Source organism: Diospyros lotus, chromosome 10 (genome assembly GCF_014633365.1).
Source record: "Diospyros lotus cultivar Yz01 chromosome 10, ASM1463336v1, whole genome shotgun sequence".
Classification (NCBI taxonomy): Eukaryota; Viridiplantae; Streptophyta; class Magnoliopsida; order Ericales; family Ebenaceae; genus Diospyros; species Diospyros lotus.
The window spans coordinates 22,025,126-22,048,086 of NC_068347.1; the positions used below are offsets into that span (position 1 = coordinate 22,025,126).

Sequence of the window (22,961 nt, forward strand, 5' to 3'; positions counted from 1 at the left end):
CTTAGCCACAACAATTAACGCCATTTGTGGAACTCATACCAAAAGGCAACAAATCAGTCTGCAAAGGCTCGAACTAAGAGTACCACTAATCAACAACACCAAGATAGAATAGAGGTCTAATCACAAGGGGCTCATCTCCCAAGGTTATTGGGGGCGTAGCCCTAGGGCCCCCTAAAGGTTCACCCTCAAGGCCCGTTGGGGGCTCCTCCCCAAGGGTAATTAAGGGCACAAACCCAAAGCCCCCCAGAAGTTCACCCCTAGGGCCCGTTTGGGACTCCTCCTTAAGGACAACCAAGGGTGCAGCCCCAAGCACAAAAAAAAAAAAAAAGTTCACCCCAGCCTCTGGGCCCCCTAAGAATTCAACCTTAGGAACAATTGAGGGCTCATCCCTAAGCGCAGCTGGGGGCGTAGCCTCAGGGCCCCCTAAGGATTCACCTGCAAGGCCCGTTGGAGGAACCTCCCCAAGGGAAGCTGAGGGCCTAGCCTCAAGGTTCCCTAGGAGTTAACTCCCAAGGCTCGATTGGGGGTCCTCCTCAAGGGTAGTTGAGGGCACATCTGCATAGCTAGCCAGATGTTCAACCCTAAGGCCTGCTAAGATTTCAACCTTGGATCAACAAGGAATTTATTAATCCTAAAGGCACTTGTCCCTCAGAATTCATTAATCCATCTGGGTAGACTTTTTCCATGGTGCCACGAGCAAAATATAAAGCCTTGTGACACTAACATAAGGAAAGGATGCTGCATTGCAAGAGGTTACTAGGTTACTGCAAAATATAGCCCCACAAAAGTCATTACCATTTACCCTGAAGAAATTTGCATCCGGTCCAAGCCCTCTTCAAGAAGCACAAGAAGCAAGTTCTGAGACTACAACAGAACCACAAGGAATTTGTTTGCAGCCCACTTCTTCTCGAATAACTCAAGCACAAGATCTTTCTCTCTCCCAAAGGGACTCTCAAAAGAGGAAGTACCTAGAGGACATTAAAAGCACATCTATTGATGAGGAATAGCCTCTACCAAGAGGCCTTGTGACGAAGATTAATGAAATTGAGAACCCATTGACATTTAGTGTTCGTGAAGTGTTAAATATAGAGAAGATGATTGAAAGAGTCCTAGAGCAAAAAAAGTTGTTACTCGCACCAGAAGATCAATTTGGGATGAGAATTCCTTTAACCGCAACCATCATGGAGAGGCCACTGCCAAGGAAATTCAAGATGCCCCAAATAAGTGAGTACTAGGGCAAGGGCGATCCTTATGATCATGTCCAAAATTACGAGTCCCTGATAATATTACATGAATTGGAGGATGAGATTATGTGTTGGGCCTTCCCCTTGACTTTAATAGAGCATGCTCGTGCTTGGTACAACAATTTTCCAAAGCATTCCAAATCCATTTTTGAGCAGTGACTGCTACGCTACCCTGCACATTTATTTATCAAAACTACAATTAAATTCATCAAACGTCAATTCTCTTATTAAAGCAGGTGTAGGGCGATTATACTCTCCAGTGTGCGAGTGTGCGTGTAGTACAATTTCAAATTTATATTTTGGTGAGTTCGAGTCGGTTCACAGGGAGATTATTTATGAATGAAAATAAAAATCACTGAATATTTGATTTTAGGAAGTGATTAAGATGATCTAAAGGAAAGAATTAAAATTAAACTAGCACTGAATTTAAGCAGCTTGGGTCAAGACAATTTCAATGTCAAAACCAATTAATTCCCGATTTAATAGAAAAGATTAGAAATATTTATCTGAATTAAATTTTGCAAATCTGTCAGTAATTTTAGTTCAAGATAATGATAATTCTTGTTTAAGCAATCTCCATACATGGCATAAAAATTCTAAGTTAAGCAATTACCATAAATTGAATTATATTCCACAGACAGAATTTATAGATACAGATCATTTGGGCTTGGGTATGAAAACATTTTCAGGTTTAGCAATCTCCATATGTGGCATGGAAATTCTAAGTTAAGTTTATGCTCCAATCCAAACTCAAAGATACACTGTATGCATACTGCTCAAATTAAATCATATTAATATTACACATTTAAAGCGCAGCTTTCTTTGGGAATCATTGGCGTTGGACACTGTCCTTGCCTTAACCCAAGATTGGATTTAGCTACTCATCTTCATTTGAAAATAAATTGACAGAAATTTAAATGACGGGAATTAAAAGATAGTATTTAAAAGATAATTTTAACCGACCATATAGGCGGTGTATAATTAAAAGACAATAATTGAAAGACAATTTTTTAACCGATCATATAGGTGGTGTATAATTAAAAGACAATAAGAAAAGCATAACACAACTATATGGAAACTAAAGTTTGAAGAATTGAGAGAGAAATTCTAAAAACAAAAGTATATAGAAAAAAAAACTAAAGTTTGAAAATTTGAGAGAGAAATTCTAAGAACACAACTATGCTTTCATTATATGAGAAATTAGATGGTTACAAATGCACCCCAAGTGATCTATTTATAGCCCACAAGATGCAATAGAGACCACAAAATATATATAATTTAATAATACAAAATATCTAATTTAATAATAAAAAGAAAAATAAAATACCTAAATTAAAAATACAAGGATAAATAAAATATCTAATTACTCAAAAAATTTTGGCCAAAGTGTAGTTCTTGAAACTTTGTGACTTGATGTAAGCAATGACATCATTCCAACCCATGATGTAAGCGATGATGCAAGTGATGGTGTAAGCGATGATGCAAGCAACTTGTGGGATTTGGGCTTTTCCTTGTTTTGGGCTTGGGTCTTCCTTGGAGAGGGTGAAGTTGTGCTATTACATTGTTTAGCAGAAGAGCAAGTTGCTGATATTTTTACTAAAGGGCTGCAGAAGAATAGATTCGAAGAACTTAGAGACAAGCTTGGTGTTGTGCATAGCTCTTGCATCAAGGAGGAGTGATGAAGGTTCCTGTGTGATACAAAGCTATGCGCCAATCATGTTGCTTTTTTGAATCTTTTGTAATGTAATTAATGAATGTACTTGAAGTTTGAATGAATTGTGGTAGAGCTTAATTTCAGCTTTAGACAAGGTACCAACTCTCCTTAAATTATGGAGATTTGGTATTGACCCATACTTTTGTATCAAATATATAAGTTTTTGAAGTAATGGAATTTTTGTATCCTTCTCTTTATCTCTCTGTCGCCTTCTTCTTCAATAAATGCCTTTCTTTGTTCAACAGCTTGTAGAGCATTTACAAGCTCTGTGAGAGAAAGTTTAGATAAATCCCAGGCATCTTCAAGTGAAGAGATTTTTGCCTCAAATCTTTCTGGAAGAGTTACCATTACCTTCTCCACAACTCTTTTTTCTGGTAAATCCTCACCCAGCAGCCTTACTTGATTAACAACTTTAATAACTCTATCAATATACTCTTTCACATTCTCAGTTTCTTTCATCCTGAGAAGTTCAAACTCCTTCCTTAAGTTGAAGATCTGCATCTGTTTAGTTTTTTCATTTCCTTGAAACTCTAACTTTAGTTGATCCCAGACTTCTTTCGCTGTTTTGCATGCCATGATCCTGATAAAAATAGTCTCATTTACTGCTGAATGAAGACAACTCAAGGCTCTATATTTTCTAGAGACCTTTTCTTCATATACTTTGAGCTGATTCAGAGTTGGATTCTGTGGCTCTACAGTTTCAAAGTCTGATTCAACAGCTTCCCACAATAGCAGACCCCTGAGATATGCCTCCATTTTCACAAACCAAACATGGTAATTTTCTCCAGTGAAGATTGGAGGAGAAGGAGCAGAGATATTGCTGCTTGTAGCCATCACAAAAAAACACTCAAATCTTTCAAGTGTTTAGTCTTTTAAGTGAGGTTTTCTTACTTGTTTTCTCTCACACAGTCCCACTAAGATCAAGAAGGCTTTGATACCAGATGTTGGAAGTTTTGTGCTATTTTTTTTTATTGAAGAAGAAGGCGACAGAGAGATAAAGAGAAGGATACAAAAATTCCATTACTTCAAAAACTTATATATTTGATACAAAAGTATGGGTCAATACCAAATCTCCATAATTTAAGGAGAGTTGGTACCTTGTCTAAAGCTGAAATTAAGCTCTACCACAATTCATTCAAACTTCAAGTACATTCATTAATTACATTACAAAAGATTCAAAAAAGCAACATGATTGGCGCATAGCTTTGTATCACACAGGAACCTTCATCAGATTTGAGTTGTGCGAACAACCTGTATGCAACTGCACCTTGTGATCACATACACATAATATGTACAAATTATTTAGGGACAGAATAATGAATCATGTGTAAGATTGAAAAATTACATCATTTGTGGGATGGAACAATATGGAAAATAGTATCTGATAATATAAATTGGTCAAGTCAGGAAGAATTGAACAAGTTGGGAATTATATAAATTAGTCATTGTTGATACATAGTGTTTTTCATTTTCAAAGATTTACCAAAAATTTTGTATTACCATTCCTCTCTCATATATTATAATATTAATTGGCTTTTAGGCATATGTAAATATATTAAGGCTTATTTTAATTTTAATTATGAAAACTCACATTCACCATATTAAGTGTATATATTGCGAAAAATTTACTATACACTCAATAATAGCCTATAAACTACCCACACTAAGTACACAAAATCTTATGTCCAGCTCCCCAAAGAAATTGAACTGCATGATTATGATTATTTATAGGGTTAAAGATTGTTTATGAAGCATTTACATGGAGATATGTAAAAGAATAATGAATGTATATATATATATATTAATATCGATTTAGAGATTTGAGGATAATTACTAAAACCAAACCAAGAATATTTTAAACATTTCAGATATTTAACCCACAAATTGGGCACCAAATTAGCCTCCCTTTCACCCTCCCATGTCAAATAAACCAAGCATTGACTGGAAAACCCAAATTAAAAAAAAAAACTATTAATACACTAAAAGAAAGCTACACAAACAACTTTAGAAATCAACTCATACTTAACATATATATAGCCTCTACTCTACTGAAACAAAAATTAAATCCCAAACAAATGGTAACAAAAGGGTAGGCCAAAATCATTTTTATTTTTCAGAGCTACAAAATCATATGTAGATTTCAAATTAGATCTATCACAAACAATGCTATAGGGAAAAAAAACATAGAGGCAATGGTGGTCACATATAGATTTTGACGGCGATAGCAGCGGACGGCGACCGCGATGGCGGTTACAACGACAATGACAGAGCAAGCATTGTGTGCGAAAGATGGCGACGACAACAACAATAGAGCAGGCAGTATGCGTGAAAAACAACGATGGCGACAAAGCAAGCGATGCGCAACACAATAGGAGATGTGCACTAAAGACGACGACAACCACAAGTGGCTAGGGTTTCATGTGAAGCATTTGAGGGAGAAGAAGGTACATGATGTGTGTGTGTACATATATATATATATATATTGGCATTAGAGGGGGAATTAGACCCATCTCTAATACCCTCTCCATTCAAAATAAAGACAAAAATAATCCGTTTCAAAATCTAGATAATTTTTGTCTTGTTTCCCTTCTTGGTAAAAAAAAATCAAATTACTAAAAAATTATGGACAAATAAACCAAGCATTGACTGGAAAACCCAAATTAAAAAAAAAAAACTATTAATACACTAAAAGAAAGCTACACAAACAACTTTAGAAATCAACTCATACTTAACATATATATAGCCTCTACTCTACTGAAACAAAAATTAAATCCCAAACAAATAGCAAGAAAAAGGCAGGCCAAAATCATATGTTTTTTTCAGAGCTACAAAATCAGATGCAGATTTCAAATTAGATCTATCAAAAGCAATGACGATGATAGAGCAGGCGGTGTGCACGAAAGACAATGACGGTAACAGTGACAGAGCAAGTGCTGTGTGCGAAAGATGGTAACGACAACAACAATAGAGCAGGCAATGTGCTCAAAATGGCGATAGAGCAAGCGGTGCACAACATAATAGGTGATGTGCGTTGAAGGCGGTGACAACAACAAATGGCTAGGATTTCGTGTGAAGCATTTGAGGCAGAAGAAGCTACATGATGTGTGTGTATATATATATTGGCATTAGAGGGGGAATTAGATCCATCTCTAATACCCTCTTCATTCAAAATAAAGACATAAATAATTCGTTTCAAAATCTGGATAATTTCTGTCTTGTTTCCCTTCTTGGTAAAAAAAAAAAAATCAAATTACTAAAAAATTATGGATAAATATTGCAAAAAATATAAAACTATAATAATTACTCAAAAATAATTGCTTATACGCTAGCTAAAAATAATTACTCCTCACATCAAGGTTGATTGGGAAAGTAATTATTCGTCATTCGTGCTTTTCGTGTTGTTAATTTTTTTTATAGTTTATGCTCGTGTTTTTTACTCTTGATATGTCATGGTAAAAAGTACACATTGAACAAAAAATTAATTAATAAATAAAAGTAAATGGGTTAACCTAGATTAATTGGGTCAACCCAGCGACAAAAGACAATGCAGGTGACTACTGTGGCCTGCGAGACATCGAAGTAGGCCACGAGAGGGCCTCCATAAAGGTCATCCCTGTAATATCTCAAGTTTAAATAAATAAATATATCATTATTACGTAAAATATTACATATTTCATGATATTAAGAAAATCTAGGAGGCAGTTTAAAGATCTTATAAAGCCGAATCAATGGAAGGGAATACCCTGGAATGTACATGTCTAAAAAGAAAGAAATATCATTGATAAATGTTTCGAGATAGGATTTTTTAAGTCAAAAGAAATAAACTCGAAAACTATTTTTGGTATAGCTACGAAGTAGTCTAGAAAACCAAAGCATCACGAGGGACTACCAAAAAGGCAACAACACCTTGAAAGGCTATAAGAATGGCATAAGGAATGACCCTGAAATAGGATTGGGGAAAAAAAAAATGGATTAACGACCAAACGTGATTTTTCATAAGTTTTGGGCCTAAGTGTAATTTTTGAATCTTGGCCGAAAAGTAGAAAAACAAATCTCGGAGAATAAAATGTAAAAGAGAAATTCTAAGGGTCATTGTGGAGTTTTCGGGAACTTAATGGGCTACATGAAAAGGCCTACAATAGACTTAAAAAAATTAAGGGGGTCAAAGTGTAAAACTTCAAAGAACAGCCATGGCCACCATCAGCCACCACTACTGCCGCTTGGTAGCCTCCAGTGGTCGTTAGGGAGGGTTACCTCAAGGACCATCATGGACTCCAAGGCATGAGGAGTCGTTTGGAGCAGGGTATGGATTGAGAAATGGCTAAGTATGGCCGTGATTAGACAGAAGAAATGGTGGGTATGGTCGCAAGTTGCCAAAAATTTGGGAAAGGGGTTTTGTGGCAAATCATCGTGATTTGAGGTTGGGTAAGGTCGTATCAAGCATTTAAGGCTTGGATTAGACTAGGTATTGCTTGTTTAGGCTCCAAAATCGAGTATAAATAGGGGTTTCGAGGAGGCCGATTTCATCAAAGATTAAATTTCAAAGTACTCGTGCTAGAGAGTGAATCGAGGGTTCTAGATAGAGGGCTTTTGCTCCTTGGGTTGAAATGATCAATTCTGGAAAATTTCATGAGATTTCGTGTAGGTTTCAAGGGGTTTTGAGCTTGGCTGAAGTTTCAAGAAAAATTGCTAAAGTCAAACTGGTTTTAGGCGATTTGGGGCATCTCCGGTTGTGCTTTCAGACACCCAAGGTCACCAAGGAGATCGTCCTGAAGTAGGCTTCAAAGTGGTGCAAGAAAATCCAAGATCGAAGCATCGCCAGCGACTGGCAAGAGGTTGAAGACAACCAGTGCATGAAGGACAAGCGCTAATCAATTTTTCAGGCACGTGGGGGCGTGTGCCAAGTTAAATATTTTTGAATTTTTTAATTATTTTCAAAAAAAAATATTTTAAGATTTTTGATGAAGGAAAATTTGAGAAAATATTAGAGGAGATATTTTTTTTTTGAATTTTTGAGAGGAAAAATGGTGAAAAATTAGAAAACAAATATGAAAATTAGGAAAATCAGAAGTATTGATTTCTTGGATATTTATTGATCAGGAGGAAATTTGGCTATAGAATTTGGAGATTTACATGATTTTTTAGGTCAGCACGTTCTTCGAGAAATTTTAAAAAATGAAATTAATGTGAGTGGTTCTACCAAACTGAACATAAATTTCATGCAAATGGTTATGACTTATAAGTGGTTCGACCATAAACCCAATTTTTGTGAATGGTTTTATCATGTTGTCATATTTTGATGTAAATATGTCATGTAGATTGCATTTACATGTTATGATGAAATGTGTATATGTTCACGATGATATTTTTGATCATACATTGCATCTGTTTGAGAGTACAAGCCAGCATCATTGCTCTACCAAGAGTGCACCCATACACCTTTGCCTGGTAAGGAGGTCGTAATTATAAGGAACAACATTAAGGTGCAGTCAGCTCAAATGAAACGAAAAAGAATGAGGACATTTTGCATATTGCATCCATATACAAAATACGAATTTTATACTCTTGCTTAGATGATTCATCATCTAATTTGGACTTTGTCTTTGGAATATGTTAGGTTTGTATAGCAATGGCTCCAATAGCGAATGGGGGGGGGGGGTGAATTGGGTTATTTAAAAATTTGTTTGAACTTTGAAAATCTTTTTGATGAAAAATAAGATTTTAGTGCAAGTGAGGATTTTGAAATGCTTGGAATAATAAATGGAATAAAAAGAACAAGCAAAATAAGAAACATAACGATATATAGTGATTCGGCTAAAACCAAACCTAATCCACTATCTTACCTCCTCACTAAGGATTTTTTAACCAATCCACTAAAAACCTCAAATCTCTCCGGATAGACCCTCTAACAACAAGCTAGGATTTTACAACTTCTTGCTTAACAAAGCAAGCCCTCTAGCAACAAGTTAGGTATTACAACCTCTTACTTAAATAAGCAAGCCCTTTAGTAATAAGTTAGGTAAACCAAGAATAATAAAAAGGAGATGATCTAAAAGTAGACGTTTTTAATTAGTTACAAGATCTTTCAAACTAGTAGGGGTGTCAATGGTTCGGATTGGTCTGGTTTTATAAGAATCAAGTAACCGAACTATTTTTAATGGTTTCGAAAAAATAAGAACCGTAACGTAACTATTATATATATAAAACCAAACCATGACCAATCTGTCGCATTAGACCGGTTTCGGTTAGGTTTTGGTTCCATCCAATTAACATTAGCTTCTAAACATTTTCGCAAAATATGAAATTACAAACAAATTTGTTAATTAAAATAAACCCATAACTTCATTAATGCTTCAAATCTTGAAGTAAAAGTAAAACAAAATAATTCATAGACTATTTCATCAAATGAGATTACATCGACCATTTAGTATAACAATACCACATAAAAGTCTAGAAATAAAAGAGTTCATGAATAACTGTAGATTTTTAACCAACCTATTATCTCGGCCAAACACAGATCAAGCGCAATAAATAGAAAAAACTGAAAGCTTTAAACCACAACTCACTCACACAAAGACACAGCGATATACGTGTTTGGATCAATAGATCTACTCACGACAGAGGCTTTGCCTCTAGTCAATCCACTAGATCTCAAGTTTACAATCGATTACAAGATCATAAAACGAAAAGAAAAACAATATTGTAATACAACTGAAAAACAGAAACTAAAACAAGAACAAGAGTATATCTGTTTTATACATGTAGTGTTTTTAAACTAATAAAAGCGGTATGTAAAATACCTGGATCGCAGCGGAATGATCGAAACTGATTTGCCTAACAACCTCCGTGGAAGAAAACTATAAAAGCTTCCTTATACGTCCACCCCTTGTTCGCCCAAGGCTCGAATGGTGATGCCGAAGACAGTATATGAGCGATCAGAAATTAATTCTGATTGTCGTTAATTTTCCATTAGGCTCTATGTCTATTTATAGGTATCACACAGATAAAGATAGACATGTAGGAATTTGAATCTAATTCAAATTCCAATTACTTATCCCATCATATATATTGTTAAAATTCAAATGTTAATGAATTTGAAACAAATTCAAATTCATAACATTTATCTTATCATTAGGAACTTATTCCAATGTAACCGCAATTCTAACAATCTCCCACTCGGGTACTTGGGATAATGCTCAACTCATCTTCTCATACAGGACGTCAAGGGGTGCGACCTTGATGACAATGATAAGAGTACTATATCAAACAACCACCAATGCCAACATAGTACTGCTGCAAAAGGAAATAAACGAGGGCAATGCCATCCATGCCTTAGATAATAAATAACACATCTATCAAATGCTTCCAATCTCTCAAGATGAACTCTGAACAACATTTGATCATCAATCGAAGTTCTTGCACTCATGATCATCACACAGATGATCGTCCGGACTATGAGTTGCAAAACTTACATGATGTGGTATAAATTACCTTTCCCAAAATTCGAAACAATCCATCTCTTGGTTCAACCACTTGCCCAGACATGGCCCGCCTAGCTTCTTTCTTGCTAGCCAATTGGGTGACATGCTAAAGTAGTGTAATTGAACCTCAACTTCATGAAACAATTTTAGGTCAGAAGGCATATGTGAATAGGGTCTCACGCAGTGACAGAGAGAGAATAATCTTGTCACTTCCCTATAGCGGTCGTACAAGCGCATGCTGTATGATGTGCATGCTACAGTGGAGCTCCCACTAATCAGGGATGTCACACTCAAAACACCGTACAGATGTCGGTCCAGTCACCACATAGGCACTAACCCGAGTCACTCAACTTATGAGTACTCACATCCTGCTTTTCTCAGGCTTAAATGGAATTCAGAATATATCCATATTCGACTTCTTCAAATAAGTCTCATCTTAGCCGTACTAAGGCGACAATAACAACCTTGGATACCCCTCATGTATCAAGGCACTTACACTGACCACATAGGTCCAAGAGTCAGTTGTCTCATCCTGCACACCACACAGGTGTTAGGGCGATCGTCTGCGTGATTGGACCGATCTAAGCCTGGTGACATTCACGAACATGTGTAATTATTTTCATGTTTTCCATATCAACAACACAATGTCATATAATGAAAACAGAAAGAAGATAACAAATATCCATCAAATAAGATAACAAATATCCATCAGTATAAATCATAATGAATGTCGTAAACAGTGATCAAATGTAGAACTCAAATTCTACGTAATCCCATACGCCTCACATGGGATTCAAATACATTCCTGCTAAGTGGCTTTGTCAATGGATCAGCCAACATTTCAGCACTAGGAATATAACTTAAAATCACTTCGTTGTCCCTGATCAATCCTCTAATGTAGTGATATCTTCTTCTTATGTGCTTTCCTCTATCATGGAATTTGGGGTCATGTGCGAACTGCATCGTAGCTGTGTTGTTGATCCGAATTTCGACAGGTTCATCAGCCTGAGCTGTTACCCCAAGCTCTCGAAGGAAAGCACTAAGCCAAGATGCATGTCTTCCAGCTTCTGAGCTAGCCACATACTCTGCTTCCATGGTCGACTAAGCAACACAATCTTGCTTCTTGCTTCGCCAAGAAATAGAGCCTCCACCAAGGGTGAAAACATATGCTGATGTGGAGACGCTATCATCTTTATCTCCGCCAAAATCAGCATCAGTGTAACCATGTACTTTCATATCTCCACCTTGGAAAGCTAGGGCATAATCATGAGTACCACGTAGATACCTCATGATTCTTTTGACAACTTTCCAATGTTTCTCACCAGGATTACTTTGGTATCTGCTTACTAGCCCAACGACGAAGCAGATATCAGGACGAGTACACTTCATAAGGTACATGAGACTCCCAACAGCACTGGCGTATGGTTTCTTTTCCATTAGTTTCCTTTCTTCCTCTGTTTTAGGGCACTGACTAGTACTCAAGGTGCAACCCTTATCAACTGGAGTATCAACAGGCTTTGAGTTATCCATATTAAACCGTTCAAGGACCTTACGAAGGTAAGTCTCTTGAGACAAACTCAAAAGCCTCCTTGAGCGATCCCTCGAGATCTTAACTCCGAGGATATAACTCGCTTCCCCTAAATCCTTCATCTCAAAGACAGAGGATAGCCATTCCTTAATGGTGTTGATCATCTCCAAGTTGTTTCCAACCAATAAGATGTCATCTACATATAAGGACAAAATCAAGAACCCATCTTTTGTCCGTTGGATATACACACAATGGTCTTCCTCCATCATGGTCAAACCAATGGAGGTGACGGCTTCATGAAACCGTAGATACCATTGTCTAGACGACTGCTTGAGACCATATATGGATCGTTTGAGCCGGCACACTTTGCGCTCTTGCCCTTCAGTAGCAAAACCGATGGGTTGATCCATATATATCTCCTCGTCTAGTTCTCCATTGAGAAATGCTGTCTTGACATCCATCTGGTGTAGCTCAAGGTCTAAATGAGCGACGATGGCTAGAATCACGCGAATAGAGTCAAATCTCACCACCGGAGAAAATGTCTCTAAGAAATCTACACCCTCCATTTGGGTGTAACCCTTCGCGACCAATCGGGCTTTATACTTGTCGATCGATCCATCAGCTCGGCGTTTGATTTTCAAGACCCACTTGTTACCAATCGCCTTTCTATTTGGTGGAAGATCAACAAGTTCCCACACCTTGTTCTTATCCATTGAGTCCATTTCCTCTTTCATAGCGATCAACCATTGATCTCGGTTTGGGGAGGTTAAGACTTCTTCATAAGAAGTCGGCTCACTGTCATCCGACATGGCACACATAAGTACCCTTCCCTCAATATCATCGAAATGACGACGAGGGATTAGCCCACGCTGGCTGCGTCGAATTACTTGAGTCACCAAAGTATTGTCTATGGGTTCACTCCCACTAACTGCAGGAATTCTCCCACTGACAAAAGGAACTTCCTTTTGTAACTCATACAATTGGGAGTCCTTATCAACCTCACCAATTCTTGGGAACTCATCCTCAAGAAACTCTACATCCCGAGATTCTGTCTCAGTTAAACCCCCATTAGGATGTTCACCATACATGACGTATCCTTTTGATCCTGCAGGATACCGAATGAACACCTTCTTGCTGGCTCTTGGTCCAAGTTTTCCATACTTGTGGGATGTGCTATGAACATATCCAGCTGATCCCCAAGGCCGCAAGTGTTCCAAGTTTGGACTTCTACCAGTCCATAACTCATAAGGGGTAGAAGGCACGGACTTGCTTGGAACACGATTAAGAATGTATGCTGCAGTCAACAACGCATCTCCCCAGAAACTAATCGGGAGATTCGCCTGCGCCAACATCGATCTAACCATTTCCAACAAAGTTCTATTCCTACGTTCTGCAACACCATTTTGTTGCGGAGTGCCAGGAATAGTTAGGTGTCGAACTATACCTTTTTCCTCACATAGACTTCTAAACTGATCAGAAAGGTATTCACGGCCTCTATCGGTTCGAAGAGTTTTTAAGCTCTTATCGATCTGATTTTCAACCTCATGCACAAAGCGTCTGAAGCAATCTAAAGCTTCTGACTTATGAGAAATCAGATACACGTAACCGAAACGTGAATAATCGTCTATGAAGGTAATAAAGTATGATGCACCATGACGTGCCCTCACATTCATAGGACCGCATATGTCGGAGTGTACTAACTCCAAAGGACAAGATGCACGGGAAGCCTTACCAAAAGGTTTCCTCTTGGCCTTACCAGCTAAGCAAGGCTCACACACAGTGAGTCTCACTTTATTGAGAGATCCCAATAGACCTTCTCTCGCCAGCCTTGCCATCCTTTCTTGACCCACATGGCCAAGTCTCTTGTGCCATAAATCACAATCAACATTTATGTTAGAAGAAGTAGAAGAAACTAAAGCAATAGAATGGTTATTAAAAACATGATCCAAATTAAGTTTGAAAAAACCATCTACTAAGAAACCACCTCCAAAGAATGTATCATCTAAATAGATGTTCACGCCAGTATCACGGAAAAGAAAAGAATAACCCTGTCCTAATAAACATGCTACTGATAATAGATTACACCGGACTCCAGGAGCATACATAACGTCCTTTAGGAGTAGAATCTTGCCATTCTTCATCTTGAGCTGGAACGAACCAACTCCAAGAACTTCTTCTTGTGTGCCATTCCCAAGCGTGACGTACTGAGTTCCCGCTGGCACCCGGTGGTAATCCACAAACCCTTCTTTCTCAACACTTATGTGTCGTGTTGCTCCTGTATCCACAATCCACTCAGGACGTGAGTATGCAACTAATGCATGTGAGCAAACATGAATCAAAGGGGAATAAGAAGAGAAATATACCTTCTTCGGCTCTGGACAATCCCGAGCGAAGTGACCCTTCTTCTTACAATTATAGCATTTCAATTTGGACAGGTCTTTCTTTCCACGTGTCCCTCTTTTGGCCTTCTTATTCTTGCCAACATTAGGTGTAGGCCCTGATGCCTTCGATCCTTGTCTCTTGCGTTTGGGCCCGAAGCCCTCACGTCTGTCGACTTTGGCTACAAAAGCCGCCGCACGGTTCGCTTCAACGCGCTCCGCCTCAAGCTCCAAGTGACGTGAAATATCATCAAAAGTTTTGATATTTTCACTGTGTGTCATAAGGAGCTTCATCTGAGACCACTCAGGGTCAGGCAAGGATCTGATCACCCCTAGGAGTTGCTGCTCATCAGTAAGCGCTACTCCCGCACTCTGAAGATCTCTGATAAGTGAACCCATCACTCTCAAATGCTCAGCCATGCTGTGCCTCGGGTCTTTGACATACTGTTGAAATTTTAATTGCAAAGCACGAAGCTTTGTCGCAGATGTCTGACCAAAAGTGATCTTCAACTTTTGCCACATTTCCATGGCAGTCTGGCAAGACTCAAACTGGCCCATGAGATCGGCCCGCATGCTAACAAGCATCGCAAGACGAGCATAACGGTCCCTCTCAAGCCATTTGTCATAGGCCCGCTGTGTCGCCAAGGAAATATTTTCCCCTTGTGGCACTGGATGTGAAGTCTCCAATACGTCCCATACTTTCTCCATCTGAAGTAGATACTGAATCTGCTTCTCCCATGTGGAGTAGTTGGACCCATCCAACTTATCTATCCTGGTCATGCTTCCAGCAACTGAACTGGTGGCCATTGATCACTGAATCAGGGATAACAAAAGACATTCAATGCACATGTTCAAAGCAAACAATTAAATCAAACATTTAGCTATGCACTTCGGGATCAACAGATTGCCAGGCTTCAAAGTCATCACCCTTAATGCACAACTAATATGTTATGATTCAATTGTTTATGTAGAACTAATCCACAATATCCAATAATATATAAGGTCCCACACAAGGCCCAAGATCGGTATTAAACCGAAATTAATTATCAATAAGCAAATAAAACTAATTATCAATAAGCAAATAAAACTAAATATTTGCAGACAATAGATAATTAATTAAGTTAGCAAAAATGCCACATCACATCTATTTATAATTTTAGACTTAAAATTAAACTCATTAATTTATGGTCTAAAAGAATAAATTAAACAAATATCATGACAATATTAAAACACAAAATAAAAGTCATGAAAACAATTTTTTTTTTTTTATTAATTACAAAAATTAATATTCCAGAATTAAATATTCCTAAGATAATTCTGATTTTCTTTTTAATTCAAAAATGAATTTATTATTTAATTTATAATTTTAAGCACAAAATTAAACTAATTAATTTATGGCCCAAAACTATAATCTAAATAATTAAATAAAAAATCCAACATCATGGCCCAATACAAAATTAAGCCCAACTAATATTAAATTAAAAAACATACCCAATTTAATTAAAACAAATGGCCCAAGCCCAAAGCCCAATTTGAACAAATCAATTGGCCAGCTTTAGATCCACTCATGGATCTGCCTATGGATCGGGTCTGACCCAATTCGGATTTGACCCAGCACAAAATGGGTCAAGTCTTCTTCTTCCTGCACATAGGGTTTGCTGGGCTCCTTGAACCAGCGCCGCCGCCGCCGCCTTCTCTTCCTTGCTTCGCCGTCGACCGCCTCTCCATCCTCTTCGCCTCTCATCGCTACTGGCCGCGAAGTCCGACGATGGCTCGCAACAGCCACCGCCATACCCGAAGACAAAAGGAGCCACGGCCATGGTGAACAGATCAAGCCATGGCCGTTGTCTTCCTTCCATTAACAGCAGCTACTGAGGCAGCCGTTCGACGACCCACGTCGAACCCATAACGAAGAACAGAAAACAGAGGCATCAACCATGGCAAAGCATACACAGCAGCGAGCCATGACCCATTAAAATATCGGCCAGCAACCTGCTATTGGCAGCTCCCATGATCCGCGACATACGCGGCTATCCATTACGCTGGAGATTTCTCAAAAAATCCATGGGGAAGGCCCATAGGCTGCAAATCAGCAGCTGTGACATACACAACCGCCCGTGACTATCTCAGCCATGGCTGGAACGCAGTGGACAGAGAATATTTTTACGCAAAAATATCACGAGTTCCATACAAAATCGTGACTGAATTGCAGCAAACAGAGAGTATAAAAATTATTTCACACAGAATAATACTACACGTTAACCGATTTCACACAGAAAATAATTTTACGCATAAAATATCACAAGTTACAAAAACTCGTAAATATTAATAATCAATTACAACGGTGTAGGCAAATAAACAATGGCTCTGATACCACTGTAGTGTTTTTAAACTAATAAAAGCGGTATGTAAAATACCTGGATCGCAGCGGAATGATCGAAACTGATTTGCCTAACAACCTCCGTGGAAGAAAACTATAAAAGCTTCCTTATACGTCCACCCCTTGTTCGCCCAAGGCTCGAATGGTGATGCCGAAGACAGTATATGAGCGATCAGAAATTAATTCTGATTGTCGTTAATTTTCCATTAGGCTCTATGTCTATTTATAGGTATCACACAGATAAAGATAGACATGTAGGAATTTGAATCTAATTCAAATTCCAATTACTTATCCCATCATATATATTGTTAAAATTCAAATGTTAATGAATTTGAAACAAATTCAAATTCATAACATTTATCTTATCATTAGGAACTTATTCCAATGTAACCGCAATTCTAACAATACAGATCTTGCGATCAAGAATAAGAATATGTTCTATCAGTCTATCAACCTCTCACGCCTCAGGCGTTTAAAACAACATAGAGATTAAGCAATAAACTCTCTTACCGATTGATCTTACCATGGAAACAACCAACCAATCGATCGAAACAGAGATCAGAACGAAGGATTCACGGGATGTGTCTCGCTTCAAGAAATCGCCAACTAGGGTTTCAAAGAGAGAGAGAGAGCATGAGGAAAATATCAGAATGTTCTGAGATTAGGTCATAACGTAGCCCTTATATAGCAGCGCCAATTGGGCCAGCAATGGACAAACACCACAGAAATAGATATGGGCTCAGCCCATAATAAAACTCAGCAGCCCACAACAACATAACATGCATGATAATTAACAGCATATAACAACAATTAATATGAGTCACAATTATATTCAAAAAACAAATATGATATGCATCTCAATATCATATAATAGCATGTTATCATTCTGATAAATCATTAAACAAATTTTGAATCACATAAAATCAACAAATTCCACCTTGATTCAAGAATGGATTAAATAACGGATAATGACTAGAAACCCCTGCAAATCTTCCATAGCTACGTAGGAAGAATATTGAGCAAATCTAGAGCCGGCTCAAACTTAACTACAGGAACTAATTTAGTTAGGATATCTGCAGGATTTATTAAAGTAGAAATCTTTTCTATTTTGACCTGACCTTTAGATATAATATCTCTAACAAAATGAAGACGCACATCTATGTGCTTGGTTCTCTCATGAAATGCACTATTCTTTGAGAGATGAATTGCACTTTGGGAATCACAATATATCTTAGAAATTTGGTCACCTAAACCTAATTCTCTAACTATTCCCTACAACCAGATAGCTTCTTTCATAGCTTCTATTAATGCAATATATTCAGCCTTAGTGGTTGATAAAGCCATTATGTGTTGGAGATTTGCTTTCCAACTTATCACTTTTCCACTCAAAGTGAAAACATATCCTGATAAGGATCTTCTTTTATCTAAATCAGCTGCAAAATCAAAATCACAATAACCCTTAATGCTGCTAGAATTTTCAGCATTTGATTTAAACACTAAACCCTTATTAATTGACCCCTTTAAATACCTAAGAACCCACTTAACAGCTGACCAATGTTCCTTAGAAGGATTGCACATGAATCTACTTACTAGGCTAACCCCATAGGCTATATCAGGCCTAGTACTTATCATGGCATACATGAGGCTTCCCACTGCATTGGAGTAAGGAACCTTCTTCATATACTCAGCTTCTTCCTTAGGTAAATTTCCTTTTACAGCTTGAAGCTTAAAATGGGGAGGAAAAGGGGTTGAAATAGGTTTACAACCTTCCATATCAAAGAGACTTATCACTTTCTTTAAATAACCAGATTGGGACAAAGTCAAGGTACCTATTTTCATATCTCTAGCGATATCTATCCCTAAAATACGCCTGGTTGCTCCTAGGGTTTTCATTTAAAATTCTGATTTTAGGGCTTGAGTCAATTTATTTATTTCTTCCTTTTCTTTACATGCTATAAGCATATCATCTACATATAAAAGGAGATATATGAACAACTTTTATTTAAGCTGTTTAAAATAAACACAATGGTCAAAGTTACACCTAGTGTAATTTTCTTTGAGCATAAACTCATCAAATCTCCTATACCACTGTCTAGGAGATTGCTTTAGACCATAAAGAGACCTTTGCAATAAGCAAACCTTATTCTCCTTACCTTTTTCTATGAAACCTATAGGCTGATCCATATATATTTTCTCTTCTAGGTTTCCATGGAGAAAAACAGTCTTAACATCTAATTACTCAAGCTCTAGATTGTGTAAAGCTACTAAGGCTAAAACTAACCTTATAGAGGTATGCTTTACTACAGGGGAGAACACTTCATGGTAGTCTATGCATTCTCTTTGGGAAAAACCCTTGGCAACTACCCTAGCCTTAAATCTGGCTGGTTCTACACCTGGGATACCTGGTTTTCTTTTGAATATCCATTTACAACCTATAACTTTCTGGTCTTTAGGTTTATTTACAAGAATCCAGGTTTTATTCTTTTGAAGAGATTCCATCTCTTACTTCATTGCCTTTAATCAATTTGTTCTATATTTACTAGAGCTGGCTTTTTGATAACTAAGAGGTTCTTCATGCTCTATTGAATCTCTAATATTAAGAGCATAGGCAATCACATAAGCATGGGCATACCTAGAAGGAGGTTTAATCTCCCTTCTCACCCTATCCCTAGATAGGACATAATCATCCAATTCTGGAATGATTTCAGTTGAATTTCTATTATCCTTACTCTCCATTTCAGTTTCAGCAAGATCTTGAGAGCTCGACACTTGAGGACCATCTTGGCTAGTCTCTTCTACATTTTCATTGATTCTATCTATTTCCACCTCAAGCTGAAATTTATTAGCTTGGTTTAGTTTAGCATTTTTCACCTTATTTGGGGTATAGAATTGTGATTCTTTGAATACTACATCTCGACTGATAACAGTTTTCTTTTCTTCAATCAGCCATAATTTGTATCCTTTTACCCCTTGAGGGTATCCTAAGAATACGGCCTTCTTAACTCTAGGGTCTAATTTCCCTTCTTTCTTATGGACATAAACAATACATCCAAAAGGTCTAAGGTGGTTTAGAGATGGGATTTTCCCACTCCACAACTGCTCAGGAGTCCTAAATTCTATTGTAGAGGAAGGAGATCTATTTATGAGGTAACAAGTAGTTGAAACTGCTTCAGACCAAAATTTCTTGGGCAAGTTAGAGTCTTTCAAAAAACATCTAACTTTTTTTATGATGGTTTTATTCATGCGTTCAGCAACTCCATTTTGCTGAGGTGTTTCGCTGCAAGTTCTATGCCTTGCAATGCCTACTTGTTTGCAGAAATTTGAGAATTCTTGATTGCATAATTCCAGGCCATTATCTGTTCTAAGGGTCTTTATTTGCTTGCCTGATTGCAACGCTACATAGGTCTTCCACTCCTTAAATTTAGCAAAAGCTTCACTCTTATGCTTAAGGAAATAGACCTAAACCTTCCTAGAATAGTTATCTATAAAGGAAAGGAAATATTGGGTTCCTGAAAGGGAGCTAGGGACTTGGGGAGATCCCCAAAGGTCGGAATGAACATACTCAAGGACATCTTGGGACTTATGAGTTGCAGAAGCAAACTGCAACCTGTGAGACTTGCCCAAGGCACGTGTCTCACAAAAGTCTAGATTACCAATCTTCTTAGGATCTAAGATTCCTTGTTTACTTAATTCTAGTAAACCTTTCATTCCTATATGACCTAGTCTCCTATGCCACAAGACAGTGTCATCATTTTCAGAAGATGAAACTGCAGCACTACCAGAGATAGACTCTCCTTGAAGGACATACAGACCTTGCTTACGGATTCCCTTAAGAACTATCATGGATCCTTTAAACACCTTAAGGACTCCATTTTCCGACTTATAAGACCCCCCATTCAAATCTAACATACCTAGGGTAATAAGATTTCTTCTAAGATTTGGTACAAATCTCACATTATCTAAAGTCCTATATGCTCCACCTGACATTTTAAACCTAACTGACCCTAAACCAGTTACCTTGCAGGATTGATTATTCTCCATTAGGACTTTACCACCTTTTATATGCTGGAAGTTAAACAACTAGTCTCTCCTAGGTGTCATGTGAAAGGTACAACCTGAATCTAAAATCCAGTCATCACCTATGGTATGTTTTGTCATAATTAAGCCTTCTGCACTATCATATCCATCAGAAATATTTGCTGCATCTTGATTACTAGAGATTTCCTTTTCTAGATCCTTTTTTCTTTTGTAACAATTCTTTCTTACATGACCCTCTTTCTTATAATACCAACATGTTTTAGTTTTTGAGGATTCCCTACTAGATCCTCTAGACTTGGAATTTGACCTCGTTTTACTTCTACCCCTTGAATTCCCTTTGCCTTTATTCTTAGATTTCTGTTCCCAATTACCCTTTACATTTAAGCCTTCAGCACTATTTATTTTCTTGTCTTTCTTATCATCTTCAAGATCCCTGTATCTTAAGGCAGACACTACATCCTCTAAGGATAAAGAAGTTCTACCATACTGCATTGCAGTCCTTAAATCTCTATATAACTCAGGCAAAACATTTAAAAGGATTACAGCTTGGTTCTCTTCAGAAATACACTCATCTATGTTTTCTATAGGTATTGCAATGACATTAAAGTCATCTAGGTTTTCTTCTAGGGATTTAAAGGTATTCATTTTAAAACCAAATAGTTTTCCTTTTAAATAAATCTTACTGGTTAAAGATTTAGTCATATATAGAGATTCTAACTTATTCCATACCTTTAAGGCAGTATTTTCTTTGTTAACTTGCCTAAGGACTTTATCAGAAAGATTTAAAATAATTAGACTATAGGCTAATCTATCCATTTTACGCATTTCAGGGGTAGGAGGGAGTTCTACTTTATCTTTCTCAGTTACAGAAGGTTCATCTAGTGCTTTAGAGCACTGGTTTTGAACCAATACGACAATCATTTTCTTTTGCCATAACAAAAAATCACCACTACCATCAAACTTATCTAATTCATACTTAGATGGAGCCATTTATATGAACAATAAAACAGAATGGTAATTACAGCTAATATTTGAATTTACTTGAGATTATTCAGACAGGATTTAAAGTAAAAATAGAAATAGACAAGAATAAACACAAATAAGATTTCAATCTTATTTAGATTTTATGTACGAGGTCAAAGGTTTGAAAAATTAATTTTCCAGAAATTAATTAAACCTTAATTAGATTTTCAAATACAAACCAGAACATACGACAGTATATATTTCAGAATAGAGTAAACAACAGATTACTTATTCAAGATCAAGAATATACAAAATATTTAGGGCATGCAGCATATATCTAACAGACTAAAGTAGATAAGTATATTCATACATGAAATTAGGGCAGAAAGAATATGATATGAGAAACCCTTAGATCTTCAAAAAATCTTACCAGATTTGAGATTTACCTTTCGGATCTGAGACCGCTTGACCGGGATCTTGGATCCCCGTGGCTCTGATACCACTTGTAGGTTTTTAACCAACCTATTATCTTGGCCAAACACAGATCAAGCGCAATAAACAAAAAAAATCGAAAGTATTAAACCATAACTCACTCACAGAAAGACACAGATATATACGTGTTCGGATCAATAGATCCTACTCATGGCAGAGGCTCCGCCTCTAGTCAATCCACTAGATCTCAAGTTTACAATCGATTACAAGATCATAAAACGAAAAGAAAAACAGTATTGCAATACAACTGAAAAACAGAAACTAAAACAAGAACAAGAGTAGATCTGTTCTATACAGATCTCGTGATCAAGAATAAGAATCTGTTCTATCAGTCTATCAACCTCTCATGCCTCAGGCGTTTAAAACAACATAGAGATTAAGCAATAAACTGTCTTACCGACTGATCTTACCATGGAAACAACCAACCAACTGATCGAAATAGAGATCAGAACGAAGGATTCACGGGATGTGTCTCGCTTCAAGAAATCGCTAACTAGCATTTCAGAGAGAGAGAGCACGAGGAAAATATCAGAATGTACTGGAGATTAGGGCATAACACAGCCCTTATATAGTAGTGCCAATTGGACCAGGAAATGGGCTTGGGCCAGCAATGGACAAACACCATAGAAATAGATATGGGCTCAGCCCATAATAAAACTCAGCAACCCACAACAACATAACATGCATGATAATTAACAGCATATAACAACAATTAATATGAGTCACAATTATATTAAAAAAAT

The 22,961-nt window shown here is 37.3% G+C and overlaps 1 protein-coding gene across 1 annotated transcript; it reads right to left on the reverse strand.

The window, feature by feature from the left end:
* Positions 1–3,105: 3,105 nt before the first annotated feature.
* Positions 3,106–3,792, reverse strand: LOC127811178 (uncharacterized). Its single transcript, XM_052350883.1, has one exon. The coding sequence runs from the start codon at positions 3,790–3,792 to the stop codon at positions 3,106–3,108; it is 687 nt and encodes a 228-aa protein (XP_052206843.1).
* Between the last annotated feature and the right edge of the window lie 19,169 nt (positions 3,793–22,961).